This window comes from Salmo salar, chromosome ssa18 (assembly GCF_905237065.1).
Source record: "Salmo salar chromosome ssa18, Ssal_v3.1, whole genome shotgun sequence".
In the NCBI taxonomy this organism is placed as follows: Eukaryota; Metazoa; Chordata; class Actinopteri; order Salmoniformes; family Salmonidae; genus Salmo; species Salmo salar.
This window is the reverse complement of record NC_059459.1, coordinates 83,893,714-83,912,468: the sequence shown is the minus strand read 5'-3', so window position 1 is coordinate 83,912,468 and position 18,755 is coordinate 83,893,714. Positions and strand designations below refer to the sequence as shown.

The 18,755-nt window shown below is 40.5% G+C and overlaps 1 protein-coding gene and 1 long non-coding RNA gene across 3 annotated transcripts; both read left to right on the top strand.

Annotated features, from left to right (window-relative positions):
• The first annotated feature begins 301 nt into the window (after positions 1–301).
• On the top strand, positions 302–5,946 carry LOC123728790 (uncharacterized). Of its 2 annotated transcripts, none has more exons than XR_006760570.1 (3): positions 302–480; positions 3,269–3,389; positions 5,795–5,946. It is a non-coding gene; the product is annotated as an uncharacterized lncRNA (long non-coding RNA). The 2 variants fall into 2 exon arrangements; XR_006760569.1 differs by lacking the exon at positions 302–480 and adding an exon at positions 1,803–1,868.
• A 12-nt stretch (positions 5,947–5,958) lies between these two features.
• Positions 5,959–7,178, top strand: LOC123728789 (endonuclease domain-containing 1 protein-like). Its single transcript, XM_045701749.1, has 2 exons — positions 5,959–6,052; positions 6,347–7,178. Exons 1-2 carry the CDS (start codon positions 6,038–6,040, stop codon positions 7,064–7,066), a joined length of 735 nt encoding a protein of 244 aa, XP_045557705.1. The 5' UTR covers positions 5,959–6,037; the 3' UTR covers positions 7,067–7,178.
• The last annotated feature ends 11,577 nt before the right edge of the window (positions 7,179–18,755 follow it).

Sequence of the window (18,755 nt, the reverse complement as noted above, 5' to 3'; positions counted from 1 at the left end):
TGTCACTTACCTTTCATGCTGTAGATTTACTGTCATGGTGCTGAGAATGCTTAGTACTGTATCTGTCTCTTACCTTTCATGCTGTAGATTTACTGTCATGGTGCTGAGAATGCTTAGTACTGTATCTGTCACTTAGCTTTCATGCTGTAGATTTACTGTCATGGTGCTGAGAATGCTTAGTACTGTATCTGTCTCTTACCTTTCATGCTGTAGATTTACTGTCATGGTGCTGAGAATGCTTAGTACTGGATCTGTTTCTTATGTATTCTCTGTATGTATTAGGTATGAACCCTTGACATGCAGGTACCTCCTGGCAGGCAACTCTCAACAAGAAGCAGCAGCAGTGGATTGACCAGACGCTGTTTACCAGTAGCTGCCTACAGAGCTCACAGTTCATCACTGTCCTTTCCCTGGTGGGGTGAAGACCAGAAGAGGGTGATGTCCTTCCTGTCTTCAAGGCCTGCCTCAGAAAGTGCTGGGGTGAGTTTTTATAATAAATGAGCAGCTTAGAAATGGTAATTTCATATTTTCTTCTCTCATGATCTATAAATGCCTCAGGATGCCACTGGGTAAACATTATCTAACTGAATGATGAACCTTCCTGTGACGATATGTGGAAGAATATATGTCTGAAGTAAACAGAGGAACTGGCCTAGAGCGAGTCCTGTCTGGTATAATTAGTGGTCAGACTGGACAAGGAGGGTTGGATAAACTCCTCTGTATGAAGATGAGTCCTGTCTGGTATAATTAGTGGTCAGACTGGACAAGGAGGGTTGGATAAACTCCTCTGTATGAAGATGAGTCCTGTCTGGTATAATTAGTGGTCAGACTGGACAAGGAGGGTTGGATAAACTCCTCTGTATGAAGATGAGTCCTGTCTGCTAGTAATTAGTGGTCAGACTGGACAATGAGGGTTGGATAAACTCCTCTGTATGAAGATGAGTCCTGTCTGGTATAATTAGTGGTCAGACTGGACAAGGAGGGTTGGATAAACTCCTCTGTATGAAGATGAGTCCTGTCTGGTATAATTAGTGGTCAGACTGGACAAGGAGGGTTGGATAAACTCCTCTGTATGAAGATGAGTCCTGTCTGGTATAATTAGTGGTCAGACTGGACAAGGAGGGTTGGATAAACTCCTCTGTATGAAGATGAGTCCTGTCTGGTATAATTAGTGGTCAGACTGGACAAGGAGGGTTGGATAAACTCCTCTGTATGTGGAACAGGTGGAACTATTTAGGAATGTGTAACAATCAAACCTCCCTATTGGCTGTGTGTTCCACGTTCTAAAGTAGAACCATCATTTTACTTGCTGAAATATTGTCCAGAAATGACCTCATTGGACAGAAAGGGGAACTCCTCCCCACACGCATGTTGAACAAATATAATGTTTCCCTGAAACAAAGGATTCCTGTAGTTTCATGAAATAAGAAATGTATTCATAGTATATTATACATCATACAAGCCAACATTCAGTAGCAACACTGCTAAGAGGTTTTGTTTAAATCCATTGATGACTTGTAGTTTTATTGAAGAAGAAAAAAGGTTTTGAGGTCCTAAAGTAAATATTCTATCCTCCTGTCTTTTTTGTTAAATTATTGACCTGTGGAACATTCACCTACTGGGTCAATTAGAACATTTAATATCCTCCACTTGGTTGAATTGTAAATGACTGGTATGTCCTGGGAACATACTTAGTGTGTAATGGTAGCTGAGATATGTTTGTTTGTATAAAAATATGATGAATCTAACTTAAATAATATTTTCATAATAAACTAAAGTGTAAAAGTGTTAGTTTGTTCCCCAGTCTCCTCTACTCTGACTGAGAAAAGGCCTCCTCAACTGAAGAATCTACAGCTGCTGAGTCTGAGGTGTTAATCAGTCCAGTGCTGCTCTGACCACAGTGTTGTTAGGAACCACATTTTCTAATGCTACATACACAGCCTTGTGTCAACTCTTACTGTGAACTACTTCAGTTTCTGAAATAAACTCAGCAGAGGTCAGACCACAATACATCAACATAAACAACACCAGTAAATGAAACATCCATTATTAATATCTTCTGGTTTCCAATAATGAAAACTGAGTTCCTGTTAGTGAAGTCTCCACCCTCGCAAAAGTTACAAGTGAACAGAGGATAGAGAAGGGGGGGAGTAGGAGACATGGCTATGAGACAGCTGTATTCTTCAAGAATCACAGACGTGTTTGAGGAATTTAAAATCGACCCTAACTCTGACATTGTGAAGTCATTTCCCCCGACCCCCTCCTTGACTTTTACTAAATAAATGTTTATAACATCAGTGTTAGAATTTCAAAGTCACAAACAAAACATTTATAAGGTATTTTGGTTCAAAAACATTCCACCTGCCCTTCCTTCTCCTGATAGTTGCCTGCTCAGCCAATAGCCACATTCTCCATATTAACCTTTACCTGTTGGTTACAATGTTTACTGATATTCATTATTATACAACAGAAATGTGTATTTATACTACCACAGTACCCTCTGATATGTGTATTTATACTACCACAGTACCCTCTGTTATGTGTATTTATACTACCATAGTACCCAACCCTCTGATATGTGTATTTATACTACCACAGTACCCTCTGATATGTGTATTTATACTACCACAGTACCCTCTGATATGTGTATTTATACTACCACAGTACCCTCTGATATGTGTATTTATACTACCACAGTACCCTCTGATATGTGTATTTATACTACCACAGTACCCTCTGATATGTGTATTTATACTACCATATTACCCAACCCTCTGATATGTGTATTTATACTACCACAGAACCCTCTGATATGTGTATTTATACTACCACAGTGCCCTCTGATATGTGTATTTATACTACCACAGTACCCTCTGATATGTGTATTAATACTACCACAGTACCCTCTGATATGTGTATTTATACTACCACAGTACCCTCTGATATGTGTATTTATACTACCACAGTACCCTCTGATATGTTTATTTATACTACCACAGTACCCTCTGATATGTGTATTTATACTACCACAGTACCCTCTGATATGTGTATTTATACTACCACAGTACCCTCTGATATGTGTATTTATACTACCGCAGTACCCTCTGATATGTGTATTAATACTACCACAGTACCCTCTGATATGTGTATTAATACTACCACAGTACCCTCTGATATGTGTATTTATACTACCACAGTACCCTCTGATATGTGTATTTATACTACCACAGTACCCAACCCTCTGATATGTGTATTTATACTACCACAGTACCCAACCAGGAGCTGCCTACAGAGCTCCCAGTTCATCACTGTCCTTTCCCTGGTGGGGTGAAGACCAGAAGAGGGTGATGTCCTTCCTGTCTCCAAGGCCTGCCTCAGAATGTGCTGAGGTGAGTTTTTATAATAAATGAGCAGCTTAGAAATGGTAATTTAATATTTTCTTCTCTCATAATCTATCAATACCTCAATGTTCACCCCAGTGGCATCTTTTCTAACTATATTATTATATATTCTGTGATGATATCTGGGAGAAGATGAGTCCTGTCTGGTAAAATTAGTGGTCAAGACTGGACAAGGAGGGTTGGATAAACTCCTCTGTATGAAGATGAGTCCTGTCTGGTATAATTAGTGGTCAGACTGGACAAGGAGGGTTGGATAAACTCCTCTGTATGAAGATGAGTCCTGTCTGGTATAATTAGTGGTCAGACTGGACAAGGAGGGTTGGATAAACTCCTCTGAATGAAGATGAGTCCTGTCTGGTATAATTAGTGGTCAGACTGGACAAGGAGGGTTGGATAAACTCCTCTGTATGTGGAACAGGTGGGACTATTTAGAATGTGTAACAATCAAACCTCCCTATTGGCTGTGTTCCACATTCTAAAGTAGAACCATCATTTTACTTGCTGAAATATTGTCCAGAAATGACCTCATTGGACAGAAAGGGAACTCCTCCCCTACACGCATGTTGAACAAATATAATGTTTCCCTGAAGCAAAGGATTCCTGTAGTTTCATGAAATAAGAAATGTATTCATAGTATATTATACATCATACAAGCCAACATTCAGTAGCAACACTGCTAAGAGGTTTTGTTTAAATCCATTGATGACTTGTAGTTTTATTGAAGAAGAAAAAAGGTTTTGAGGTCCTAAAGTAAATATTCTATCCTCCTGTCTTTTTGTTAAATTATTGACCTGTGGAACATTCACCTACTGGGTCAATTAGAACATTTAATATCCTCCACTTGGTTGAATTGTAAATGACTGGTATGTCCTGGGAATATACTTAGTGTGTAATGGTATCTGAGATATGTTGTTTGTATAAAAATATGATGAATCTAACTTAAATAATATTTTCATAATAAACTAAAGTCTAAAAGTGTTAGTTTGTTCCCCAGTCTCCTCTACTCTGACTGAGAAAAGGCCTCCTCAACTGAAGAATCTACAGCTGCTGAGTCTGAGGTGTTAATCAGTCCAGTGCTGCTCTGACCACAGTGTTGTTAGGAACCACATTTTCTAATGCTACATACACAGCCTTGTGTCAACTCTTACTGTGAACTACTTCAGTTTCTGAAATAAACTCAGCAGTGATCAGACTACAGAATACACCAAGTTGTAAACATCTTCATCCATTTCATTCAGTTGTACACATCTTCCTCCATTTCATTCAGTTGTACACATCTTCCTCCATTTCATTCAGTTGGACACATCTTCATCCATTTCATTCAGTTGTAAACATCTTCCTCCATTTCATTCAGTTGAACACATCTTCCTCCATTCCATTCAGTTGGACACATCTTCCTCCATTTCATTCAGTTGGACACATCTTCCTCCATTTCATTCAGTTGGACACATCTTCCTCCATTTCATTCAGTTGTAAACATCTTCCTCCATTTCATTCAGTTGTAAACATCTTCCTCCATTTCATTCAGTTGTAAACATCTTCCTCCATTTCATTCAGTTGTAAACATCTTCCTCCATTTCATTCAGTTGGACACATCTTCCTCCGTTTCATTCAGTTGTAAACATCTTCCTCCATTTCATTCAGTTGTACACATCTTCCTCCATTTCATTCAGTTGTAAACATATCTGTAATGTATGTTAATTCTTTGAGACATCATACTAAATATGTTGACTAGCTGGTCATGGGAAATGCAAGTGTTACTTCTTTGAGTTTTTGAGTCAGAGTCGCTTAAGCCTTGTGGGATATTAATGAATGTGAACTCAGCAACCGTAATTCCAGAACAGTCCCTCTGTTGTAATAGTGTGATATGTATCTTCTGACAGACTCTATGCTGAGTAAAGTCATGTTTTTATCCTAAAAAGGTTTTTCTACCAGAACCAAAGTGTGGATGCAGTCACTATTTAGAGCAGTCTAATCTCATTAACCCAGAACTATAATATTGTGTGATTCAGTTCTGGGTCCATACCTGTTAGAAACTACAGGAGGTGAGTCACATGTTATTAGTTACAGCAGTTTCCATGGAAACATACAGAGGGTTTTATGCAAATCAACCCTTTCTGACTTGACATCTGAAGGAGGAGTCTCTGAAAACCTATTTAAAGCAGTCTGTCCTGACTCAGCTCAGCAGTCTCCAGTCTACCAACTGGTCTCTGTAATAACTATTTAAAGCAGTCTGTCCTGACTCAGCTCAACAGTCTCCAGTCTACCAACTGGTCTCTGTAACTTCATCTTTGTCTCTGTGGTGTTCAGTCTTCAGGTGACGATGGGGGTATTGAATCATCTCTCTACTCTCCTCCTTCTCTCTCTCCTTCCTCCTGCTCTCTCTCATGTAGTGGAGATCTTCAGTGTTGTTGAACAGTGCCAGAATTTCTTCCTGGATGGGACAACTCCAAATCTCCCAGGTATTTTGGTTGGTGGGACAGTCCAGAACCACTACAAGCTGATTTGCCAGTTGTTCAGCAACATCTACAGGTTTGCAACTCTCTACGACCACGACCAACAGGATCCCTGTGTTCTCAGCCTACACCTTCACTGGTAATGTTGTTGGTAGCAAGAGACCAAAAAATCAAACCTGGATGATCGAGCCCCAGGTAGGACTAATGTTTTGTCATATAACATAACATTTGTATTTGTTTACTGGTATATATCACAGACAGTTATGTTACCAAGTCAGTCCTGGATGATAGAGCCCCAGGTAGTTCTAATCTCTATTCATTCAACATGTGTATTTGTTTACTGCTATAGACATACAGTATCTTTGAGACATTACTTTTTGGTGCAAACGCTTTCAGCTTAATTCTGGATTGTTAAATTGTGAACTTGTTAATGAGTTATTAATGTCTAAACTAGTTAATGATTTTAATGTCTGACTGGTGTTTCTGCAGCTTGAAGATATAGATATAAAAGAGATGAAAACCCAAGATGATGATGAGGTGAAGGAGCTTAATAATAATAACGTTTTAAGAGTCAACCACCAGGCTGCGGACACAGACTACAAAAATAACAGACTGGATCTGGACAGAGGTCACCTGTTCCCATGTTCGTACGCACCTGATGATGATGCCAAGAGGTCCACTTTCACCCTGACAAACGCCGTTCCCCAAGAAAGATCCTTCAACGGGGGCAGCTGGAGGAGAATGGAGTGCAAAGTCAGAGACGCTCTTGAGCTTAACTGTAAGAAGAACAACAAGATAGAAGCCTATGTGGTGACTGGAGCAGTTCCCAGCTTCAACAACACACTGAAGGAACGAGTGAACATCCCAGATCTCATGTGGACAGCCTACTGCTGTTACAACAACAACCTGAAACAGTGGGTGGCCCAAGCACACTGGGGTGAGAACCAAAAGGAGGACAAGGGGAAAAAATTGCCCTCAAATACCTTGGTAGATCTGTATAACATATTGAACCAGCTTTACCCAGGTGGTGATGTCCAGGTGTTCCCAGATCAGTGTCCAACTGCTGATATTCCCAGAGCGCTTCCCCTCAGGGATGGGGATGTATATGATCATTGTGTCTATGATGATGACTGTGTCTGTTCCTCTGTTGGGGTCAAAGGTTATTACCTACCTGTTGTATTAGTTTCTGTGCTGGTGATGATGATGTAGTGACATAACCACCAGGAACCTGATGTAGTTGTATTTGTTTCCTTTTTTTGGACTTTTAAATTAATAATATGTACCCATTGATTCTTAAAGATATAACTGAGTAGCTTGTAGACTACTGACCTGCTTTAGTAGACTACTGACCTGCTTTAGTAGACTACTGACCTGCTCTAGTAGACTACTGACCTGACCTGCTCTAGTAGACTACTGACCTGACCTGCTTTAGTAGACTACTGACCTGCTCTAGTAGACTACTGACCTGCTCTAGTAGACTACTGACCTGCTCTAGTAGACTACTGACCTGCTCTAGTAGACTACTGACCTGCTCTAGTAGACTACTGACCTGACCTGCTTTAGTAGACTACTGACCTGCTCTAGTAGACTACTGACCTGCTTTAGTAGACTACTGACCTGCTTTAGTAGACTACTGACCTGCTCTAGTAGACTACTGACCTGACCTGCTCTAGTAGACTACAGACCTGACCTGCTTTAGTAGACTACTGACCTGCTCTAGTAGACTACTGACCTGACCTGCTCTAGTAGACTACTGACCTGACCTGCTTTAGTAGACTACTGACCTGACCTGCTTTAGTAGACTACTGACCTGCTCTAGTAGACTACTGACCTGACCTGCTTTAGTAGACTACTGACCTGCTTTAGTAGACTACTGACCTGACCTGCTTTAGTAGACTACTGACCTGACCTGCTTTAGTAGACTACTGACCTGACCTGCTATAGTAGACTACTGACCTGACCTGCTTTAGTAGACTACTGACCTGCTTTAGTAGACTACTGACCTGACCTGCTTTAGTAGACTACTGACCTGCTTTAGTAGACTACTGACCTGACCTGCTTTAGTAGACTACTGACCTGACCTGCTTTAGTAGACTACTGACCTGCTTTAGTAGACTACTGACCTGACCTGCTTTAGTAGACTACTGACCTGACCTGCTTTAGTAGACTACTGACCTGCTGTAGTAGACTACTGACCTGACCTGCTTTAGTAGACTACTGACCTGACCTGCTTTAGTAGACTACTGACCTGACCTGCTTTAGTAGACTACTGACCTGACCTGCTTTAGTAGATTACTGACCTGACCTGCTTTAGTAGACTACTGACCTGACCTGCTTTATTAGACTACTGACCTGACCTGCTTTAGTAGACTACTGACCTGACCTGCTTTAGTAGATTCACTCTGTATATTATTAATAAGTCTATTTCTCTTGTTAAAGGGTCAATCTGTGATTGTTGTATTCTTTTTGTTGGACTTTTAAATGAATGATATGTAGCCATTGATTCTTAGAGAATATAACAGAGTAGCTGATTTGGTTTTGGGTGTTGAGATTAGATTTGACCTGATCTGAAATTCAAGCTGTGATCGACATCATACCTGATAATTCAATAACATACATCATGTTAATCTCAGGATCAACTTCCTACAAATGTACTTTGAAACAAATCTCTAAAATAATTACTGCTTAGCCTGGACTCACTTTGCATATGATTACAATGTTATTTTTGAATGTATATTTCATCCTTGTTATTAAAAATAATGAAATAACATTTGAATGTGTTGTGAAAAGAGAATAGACCTTTAGTCAGCAGCAGGTAGTGGACATTAACCTGCTACCCTGGTAGTGAGGATCAGCTCTGTCTTTATGTCTTCCACTGAAGTGCAGACAAATCTATTTCATTTAGTTGTTGCTGGATAGCAGCTCAACAATGGGGCTCTTGGTTGTCTTTGGACTTGGAAAAAAGGGGAATATTAAAATGTGTATTTCCTGGTTCAAGTGAGGTTGAACAGGGATTGAAAATGTGATCATTGTTAGACAATATGAGTTTTGTACAGTAAACAAAGCAGGTCCCTAATCTATCGAAAGTAATGATCAGATTTCAAGAATCATTAGGTTAAAAAACAGAAATGACAAAGCAAGTTTGAAGTTTGGCTTCCCATCCATCTTTGTATTTCACTCAATCTTTTCTCTTTCTCTGTTTCACTCAGTCAAATTAGGCTGTTTTTACACAGGCACCCAATTCTGATATCTTTTGACCAATCACATCAGATCGTTTCACATCTGCTCTTTTTAAGAGCTCATCTGATTGTTCAAAATAACAATTAGTGTAAAAAATATCAGAATTGGTCTGTCTGTGTAAACGCAGCCCTTGTGTCCTACACACAGTTCACCAGGGGTACGTTCAGTTTGCTGGAACGTTTGCTACGTTGCCGAAATGGTTTGTGCTGAAAAACAAGTTCTCAAAATGTTCTTGTACTTTCTTGAACAGACTGAGATAAATTTCTTCCGTTCAGTGGGTCTGCCCGCGTGTGGCTGGAAGCATTGAGTGACGTATTTAAAGCTCAGCATTTCTATTCAACTGAACGCTCCACTACGTTTTAATGTACTGAACGTACTGAACGTTCTATTTAGTTTTTATATACTGAACGTTCTATTTAGTTTTAATGTACTGAACGTTCTATTTAGTTTTAATGTACTGAACGTTCTATTTAGTTTTAATGTACTGAACGTTCTATTTAGTTTTTATGTACTGAACGTTCTATTTAGTTTTAATGTACTGAACGTTCTATTTAGTTTTAATGTACTGAACGTTCTATTTAGTTTTAATGTACTGAACGTTCTATTTAGTTTTAATGTACTGAACGTTCTATTTAGTTTTTATGTACTGAACGTTCTATTTAGTTTTAATGTACTGAACGTTCTATTTAGTTTTAATGTACTGAACGTTCTATTTAGTTTTAATGTACTGAACGTTCTATTTAGTTTTTATGTACTGAACGTTCTATTTAGTTTTAATGTACTGAACGTTCTATTTAGTTTTTATGTACTGAACGTTCTATTTAGTTTTAATGTACTGAACGTTCTATTTAGTTTTAATATACTGAACGTTCTATTTAGTTTTAATGTACTGAACGTTCTATTTAGTTTTAATGTACTGAACGTTCTATTTAGTTTTAATATACTGAACGTTCTATTTAGTTTTAATGTGCTGAACGTTCTATTTAGTTTTTATGTACTGAACGTTCTATTTAGTTTTAATGTACTGAACGTTCTATTTAGTTTTTATGTACTGAACGCAGCCCTGCATTGTCTGGAATAATAACCATTCTTAGTACGGGACACTAAACTATTCTTAGTTTGGGACACATCCCAAATGGCACCCTATTCCTTATGTAGTGCAGGTATGGTCTAACGTAATGCACAACATAGGGAATAATGGTCAAATAGGTCCTGGTCTAAAGTAGTGCACTTCATAGGAATAGGGTTGGAATAGGGTTCAAATAGGTCCTAGTCTAAAGTAGTGCACTACATAGGGAATAGTGTTCAAATAGGTCCTGGTGTAAAGTAGTGCACTACATAGGGAATAGGGTTGGAATAGGGTTCAAATAGGTCCTGGTCTAAAGTAGTGCACTACATAGGGAATAGGGTTGGAATAGGGTTCAAATAGGTCCTGGTCTAAAGTAGTGCACTACATAGGGAATAGGGTTGGAATAGGGTTCAAATAGGTCCTGGTGTAAAGTAGTGCACTACATAGGGAATAGGGTTCCATTTGGGACAAAGCAATACATTACTGACCTGGGAGAAAACATGGAGAACCCTGTACTCACCATGTTACCAATCAATCACCAATCACTTTGCTGATCCATCAATAACCAATAAATATCTCCAGGTCTGTTGAACAAAGTGATTTTCATTGTAACTGGAGTCATACTGACACACACACACACACACACACACACACACACACACACACACACACACACACACACACACTTTCTGCAGTGATTGGCATTATAATGTAATTTATATATTCATGTTCTATTGTACAGAGTAGTCTACTGTCTGTCGCCCCCCCAGTGGTACTTTGTTGTAATTACGAACTTATTTCCTTCCCAAATGGTACCCTATTGTAGTGCACTATAAAGGGAATAGGGGGCCATTAGGGACGTATCAAACTGGAATATGTTGTTGCACTACGTCCTAATGATTAGCTCTGGTCCAGGGTGTGACGTGCATCTTGATGGTGCTGAACCGTCTTGATGGATATAACACCCTGGACCAGAGCTACCTAACAATACGCAGCTGGATAATAAGTCCTGTTATCTGATATTCTGAATAATGTTGTATTTTATACGTTGTTAAACTGATAAAAAGGAGAAACCAGCCCACTGCTCTTGCTAGTATCACTGCTCTTTATTCAGCTGTCCGTATCGGCCTCAAGGCCTTCCTCAGAGCTGTGTGAGTGTTTTGTCGTTTGGACCCTTATGTAGACATTACATCGAATGGGGTTGGAGTCGAGGGGAAATAAACATGTGTTACCAAATATAACAATGTGCATTTCATAAGTATTATAATAAAGTGTGTACATAAAACGTGTTAAACACTTCCAGGACCGGACCTGGACGTTCTGCCCCACAATGTGTTTGGGTCCATTTTTTTCTCAGCTAAAAGTCGGAGGAACAAAACATAACAGCAGCCCAATTAATAGTCCTCTGCTACAAATTAAACACAATTTAACACATCTGGTTAGTAGGCTATATAATCAGTTCAATGTCAATAACACAGCCTGGTATATCTGATTACATTGATAAAATCACCAATGGCCCGGATGTTCTGCCATCCTAGACGAGAGAAAAATAATGACATCTTAGACATCCTGATGAATCCAAGCATGGCACTTTCAAAAGTGACCTTTCCACCCAGACAGAGGCTCTACTGTCGCAGAAAACTGTAAGCTTCAACTGCTGGCTTCTCGTCCGTTGTAAAACCCAACAACAGAAGTGCTTCCCTAAAAGCTGCCTGGGTTTAAACAAATATCTTCTCTTTTCAGAAAGAGAAAAGCTCAATTAATAGGGACAGAATAGCAAAGTCCATTTTTTTGTACCTCTAAGAATAATATAGGCTGCAGCTCAGCTTCAGATTGTCATAGAGAGGAATCAGTTTATCTCCATATGCATCGGAGTCCCGTCTTTCTCGGCATTTTAGAGGTTGTTTCTACCATAAGACGTCACAGAGTTAAGCATTGTTATAGACCGCTGGATATAATCTGGATACGTTTTATTTATTCACAAATGTAAAGCAAACAATAGATATCATTTTTGCTATTTTCTTTAACAAAGGATACGTGACACCCTCAGTCAATTGGAGCCCTGGTTTTAGTCCAACACACCAAGCCCTTCCCAGACACGGAGGTATTTAATCAGAACCAAACACACCAAGCCCTTCCCAGACACGGAGGTATTTAATCAGTACCAAACACACCAAGCCCTTCCCAGACACGGAGGTATTTAATCAGAACCAAACACACCAAGCCCTTCCCAGACACGGAGGTATTTAATCAGTACCAAACACACCAAGCCCTTCCCAGACACGGAGGTATTTAATCAGAACCAAACACACCAAGCCCTTCCCAGACACGGAGGTATTTAATCAGTACCAAACACACCAAGCCCTTCCCAGACACGGAGGTATTTAATCGGTACCAAACACACCAAGCCCTTCCCAGACACGGAGGTATATAATCAGAACCAAACACACCAAGCCCTTCCCAGACACGGAGGTATATAATCAGAACCAAACACACCAAGCCCTTCCCAGACACGGAGGTATTTAATCAGAACCAAACACACCAAGCCCTTCCCAGACACGGAGGTATTTAATCAGAACATGCGACAGTATTGGAGTATATGTCTATACCGACATCTATGGAGGATAATTGTGTCCGTCAAACAGGGAGTCTCACCACTTATTTATTGGAGGATGAAGAAATAAGCTCCAATTATCAGTGTAGTTGTGTGTTTATGACCGTTAACATGTTGTGTGGACGCGTGTACATATAGGAGGTTCCTTACCAGGCAGAAGGGAATTTAACTTGAACCGCTGCATCGGAGAGTTACAATGTTGCTGTCACTATGCAACCTACTACCTACGGTAGGAAAACGGGTTTCTGATTAATAATATCACACCTGTTATCACACATGGAACGACCCCATAAATGTTACAATTACAATAAAAATAACACTTTTATATAACATATTGAACATATATTTAATATTCCTGTAGAACTGTAAAATACAGTAAGATCATTTGAGTTTTGGAAACAAGCGCTTTCATAAATGCATGGCGGGCCTCGTTTCGCTGTAGCAGTGTAAAATAAGCTTTCTGTCAATGACCCAGCCTTAATGAATGATGTTTATTTCCATATCGAATGTGATGGTCCAACATCAGCATGTATTTATTGTGTAGAGTGGCCTCTTTCCTCTGCTGTGGTGCTGCATTGCAGTCAGCGATGTTTTCTCTCGGTAGCTGTCCATGGTCCTGAAATCAAATCATGTGAGTTTGCTTGGACACCAGCCTGATCTCCAGCTCCTTCCACCTCTGGAAACTTCCCCTCCTTATCCTGATGTGGCCCAGCCTGCACTAACATATCCCGTAAAGATCCATTTAATCATTAAGACCTTTGGGAATAATGTCTGGAGGGTGAAAATCCCAAAACATTCTCATTAGCTCAGTGTTATATCACCTCCCCTGTCTGATATCTTGACTTTCTCTATGTCACACAACCTAAAGGTAGAAATGTCATGTTTTAGGTCATTACAATGTACTGCGACTGGATAATCCCTGTCTTTACTCCTGATTTAACTTCTTTTTGACTTTGTCTCAGGGTGGAATCTGTCTCTCTGTAATATAGTAATGTCTCAGGGTGGAATCTGTCTCCCTGTAATATAGTATTGTCTCAGGGTGGAATCTGTCTCCCTGTAATATAGTATTGTCTCAGGGTGGAATCTGTCTCCCTGTAATATAGTATTGTCTCAGGGTGGAATCTGTCTCTCTGTAATATAGTATTGTCTCAGGGTGGAATCTGTCTCCCTGTAATATAGTATTGTCTCAGGGTGGAATCTGTCTCCCTGTAATATAGTATTGTCTCAGGGTGGAATCTGTCTCCCTGTAATATAGTATTGTCTCAGGGTGGAATCTGTCTCCCTGTAATATAGTATTGTCTCAGGGTGGAATCTGTCTCCCTGTAATATAGTATTGTCTCAGGGTGGAATCTGTCTCCCTGTAATATAGTATTGTCTCAGGGTGGAATCTGTCTCCCTGTAATATAGTAATGTCTCAGGGTGGAATCTGTCTCCCTGTAATTTAGTATTGTCTCAGGGTGGAATCTGTCTCTCTGTAATATAGTATTGTCTCAGGGTGGAATCTGTCTCCCTGTAATATAGTATTGTCTCAGGGTGGAATCTGTCTCCCTGTAATATAGTAATGTCTCAGGGTGGAATCTGTCTCCCTGTAATTTAGTATTGTCTCAGGGTGGAATCTGTCTCTCTGTAATATAGTATTGTCTCAGGGTGGAATCTGTCTCTCTGTAATATAGTAATGTCTCAGGGTGGAATCTGTCTCCCTGTAATATAGTAATGTCTCAGGGTGGAATCTGTCTGTAATATAGTAATGTCTCAGGGTGGAATCTGTCTCCCTGTAATTTAGTATTGTCTCAGGGTGGAATCTGTCTCTCTGTAATATAGTAATGTCTCAGGGTGGAATCTGTCTCTCTGTAATATAGTATTGTCTCAGGGGGGAATCTGTCTCCCTGTAATATAGTATTGTCTCAGGGTGGAATCTGTCTCCCTGTAATATAGTAATGTCTCAGGGTGGAATCTGTCTCTCTGTAATATAGTAATGTCTCAGGGTGGAATCTGTCTCCCTGTAATATAGTATTGTCTCAGGGTGGAATCTGTCTCTCTGTAATATAGTAATGTCTCAGGGTGGAATCTGTCTCTCTGTAATATAGTATTGTCTCAGGGTGGAATCTGTCTCCCTGTAATATAGTATTGTCTCAGGGTGGAATCTGTCTCTCTGTAATATAGTATTGTCTCAGGGTGGAATCTGTCTCTCTGTAATATAGTATTGTCTCAGGGTGGAATCTGTCTCCCTGTAATATAGTATTGTCTCAGGGTGGAATCTGTCTCTCTGTAATATAGTATTGTCTCTGGGTGGAATCTGTCTCTCTGTAACATAGTATTGTCTCAGGGTGGAATCTGTCTCTCTGTAATATAGTATTGTCTCTGGGTGGAATCTGTCTCTCTGTAATATAGTATTGTCTCAGGGTGGAATCTGTCTCTCTGTAATATAGTATTGTCTCAGGGTGGAATCTGTCTGTAATATAGTATTGTCTCAGGGTGGAATCTGTCTCTCTGTAATATAGTAATGTCTCAGGGTGGAATCTGTCTCCCTGTAATATAGTATTGTCTCAGGGTGGAATCTGTCTCTCTGTAATATAGTATTGTCTCAGGGTGGAATATGTCTCCCTGTAATATAGTATTGTCTCAGGGTGGAATCTGTCTCCCTGTAATATAGTATTGTCTCAGGGTGGAATCTGTCTCCCTGTAATATAGTATTGTCTCAGGGTGGAATCTGTCTCTCTGTAATATAGTATTGTCTCAGGGTGGAATCTGTCTCCCTGTAATATAGTAATGTCTCAGGGTGGAATCTGTCTCTCTGTAATATAGTATTGTCTCAGTGTGGAATCTGTCTCTGTAATATAGTATTGTCTCAGGGTGGAATCTGTCTCCCTGTAATATAGTAATGTCTCAGGGTGGAATCTGTCTCTCTGTAATATAGTATTGTCTCAGGGTGGAATCTGTCTCTCTGTAATATAGTATTGTCTCAGGGTGGAATCTGTCTCCCTGTAATATAGTATTGTCTCAGGGTGGAATCTGTCTCTCTGTAATATAGTATTGTCTCAGGGTGGAATCTGTCTCTCTGTAATATAGTAATGTCTCAGGGTGGAATCTGTCTCTCTGTAATATAGTAATGTCTCAGGGTGGAATCTGTCTCTCTGTAATATAGTATTGTCTCAGGGTGGAATCTGTCTCTCTGTAATATAGTATTGTCTCAGGGTGGAATCTGTCTCCCTGTAATAGAGTATTTCTGTTTGTTTTCTATACAGAGTTGTAAACAGGGTACCATGTGATTTCTCAATCCACATATCGAGGTAATGAACAAGTCTGGTGTCACATTCAATAGTGAATTTCAGATTGGGGTCAATGTCATTGAGAAATGCCATGAAGTCTGACAGCTCTTCTCCCGTTCCTCCCCATATGCAAAACATGTCATTAATATATCGATACAACTTCAGGATTTTTTATTTAAAAAACGATTTTAATTTTCATTGTTAACAAAATGTTCTTTAAAAATGACCCACATAAAGGTTAGCATTGCTTGGAGCAAATTAGGAGCCCTTCAACGTCCCATTCGTTTGGAGGTAGAATTCATCATCAAACCTGAAATAGTTATATGTCAAAACATATTCAACTGTAGAATAAAGTTTGTTGGTGGGTATTTGTTAGTTTCTCGTTCTCTCATATAATGAGCCAGGGGCTGCCAGGCCCCGTGTGGGGAATGCTGGTATATAGACTCTCAACATCTAATGTGACCAAAATACATTGTTAAAAGTATTTTAGTTGAACTTCTCTCTGACAGGGCTTGTGATTAGTGTGTGTACACTACCTGTGGCTCCATTTAACACCATACAGACAAACCTTTAAACTCTCAAACACTTAAATCATTACAGTTTTTATTCCTTCAGTTGGGAAGAAGATGGATACATACAGTGATAGAATTACATTCAGAACATATAATAGTATCTCTATGGTAACAGTGATAGAATTACATTCAGAACATATTTACATTTACATTTAAGTCATTTAGCAGACGCTCTTATCCAGAAGCGACTTACAAAATGGTGCATTCACTTTTATGATATCCAGTGGAACAACCACTTTACAATAGTGCATCTAAATATTTTAAGGGGGGGGTTAGAAGGATTACTTTATCCTATCCCAGGTATTCCTTAAAGAGGTGGGGTTTCAGGTGTCTCCGGAAGGTGGTGATTGACTCCGCTGTCCTGGCGTCGTGAGGGAGCTTGTTCCACCATTGGGGTGCCAGAGCAGCGAACAGTTTTTGACTGGGCTGAGCGGGAACTGTGCTTCCTCAGAGGTAGGGGGCCAGCAGGCCAGTGGTGGATGAACGCAGTGCCCTTGTTTGGGTGTAGGGCCTGATCAGAGCCTGAAGGTATGGAGGTGCCGTTCCCTTCACAGCTCCGTAGGCAATCACCATGGTCTTGTAGCGGATGCGAGCTTCAACTGGAAGCCAGTGGAGAGAGCGGAGGAGCGGGGTGACGTGAGAGAACTTGGGAAGGTTGAACACCAGACGGGCTGCGGCGTTCTGGATGAGTTGTAGGGGTTTAATGGCACAGGCAGGGAGCCCAGCCAACAGCGAGTTGCAGTAATCCAGACGGGAGATGACAAGTGCCTGGATTAGGACCTGCGCCGCTTCCTGTGTGAGAAGGGTTGTACTCTGCGAATGTTGTGGAGCATGAACCTACAGGATCGGGTCACCGCCTTGATGTTAGTGGAGAACGACAGGGTGTTGTCCAGGATCACGCCAAGGTTCTTAGCACTCTGGGAGGAGGGACACAAGGGAGTTGTCAACCGTGATGGCGAGATCATGGAGCGGGCAGTCCTTCCCCCGGGAGGAAGAGCAGCTCCCGTCTTGCCGAGGATTCAGCTTGAGCTGGTGATCCGTCATCCACACTGATATGTCTGACAGACATGCAGACATGCGATTCGCCGCCTGGTTATCAGAAGGGGGAAAGGAGAAGATGAATTGTGTGTCGTCTGCATAGCAATGATAGGAGAGACCATGTGAGGATATGACAGAGCCAAGTGACTTGGTGTATAAGCGAGAATAGGAGAGGGCCTAGAACAGAGCCCTGGGGGACACCAGTGGTGAGGCGCATGGTGTGGAGACAGATTCTCGCTCACGCCACCTGGTAGGAGCGACCTGTCAGGTAGGACGCTAATCCAAGCGTGGGCCGCGCCGGAGATGCCCAACTCGGAGATATAATAGTATCTCTATGGTAACAGTGATAGAATTACATTCAGAACATATAATAGTATCTCTATGGTAACAGTGATAGAATTACATTCAGAACATATAATAGTATCTCCATGGTAACAGTTACATGGTAGTCAGAACCTGACATACTGTTGGACTATGTATTAACAACAGTAATGTCTTTATATCATAACTGAATTAAACTTTATTTTCTTCAGAATTTCATGTGATATATAGACATAGCAGTGAAAGTCAGTATAGAAAGATTTGACTTGAACCCTGGTCTCCCATGAGGGAATGTACTTTATAGTTCTCAAACTCTGGGACAGGAAATGATCTGTGACAACTACAAAGAGACACATTTACAATCCTCATCACATTTCATTAACCTTTTCCTGCTAACATCCCCCCCTTCCTACCTCCCTCTCTCTACTCTTCTCTCTCTCTTTCTGAGAAGAACCTTTTGGACACTGCTCTGGGAACACCTGGACACCATTACCTGGGTCGTGCTGCTTCAACATGTTATACTGTAACACCCTGATCTGTTTCACCTTTTTTTGTGCTTGTCTGTATTTTTCTTAAAACTCAATTGTTGGTTCAGTGCTTGTAAGTCAGCATTTCACTGTTAGGTCTACACCTGTTGTATTCAGCATTTCACTGTTAGGTCTACACATGTTGTATTCAGCATTTCACTGTAAGGTCTACACATGTTGTATTCAGCATTTCACTGTTGGGTCTACTACACCTGTTGTATTCAGCATTTCACTGTTAGGTCTACACA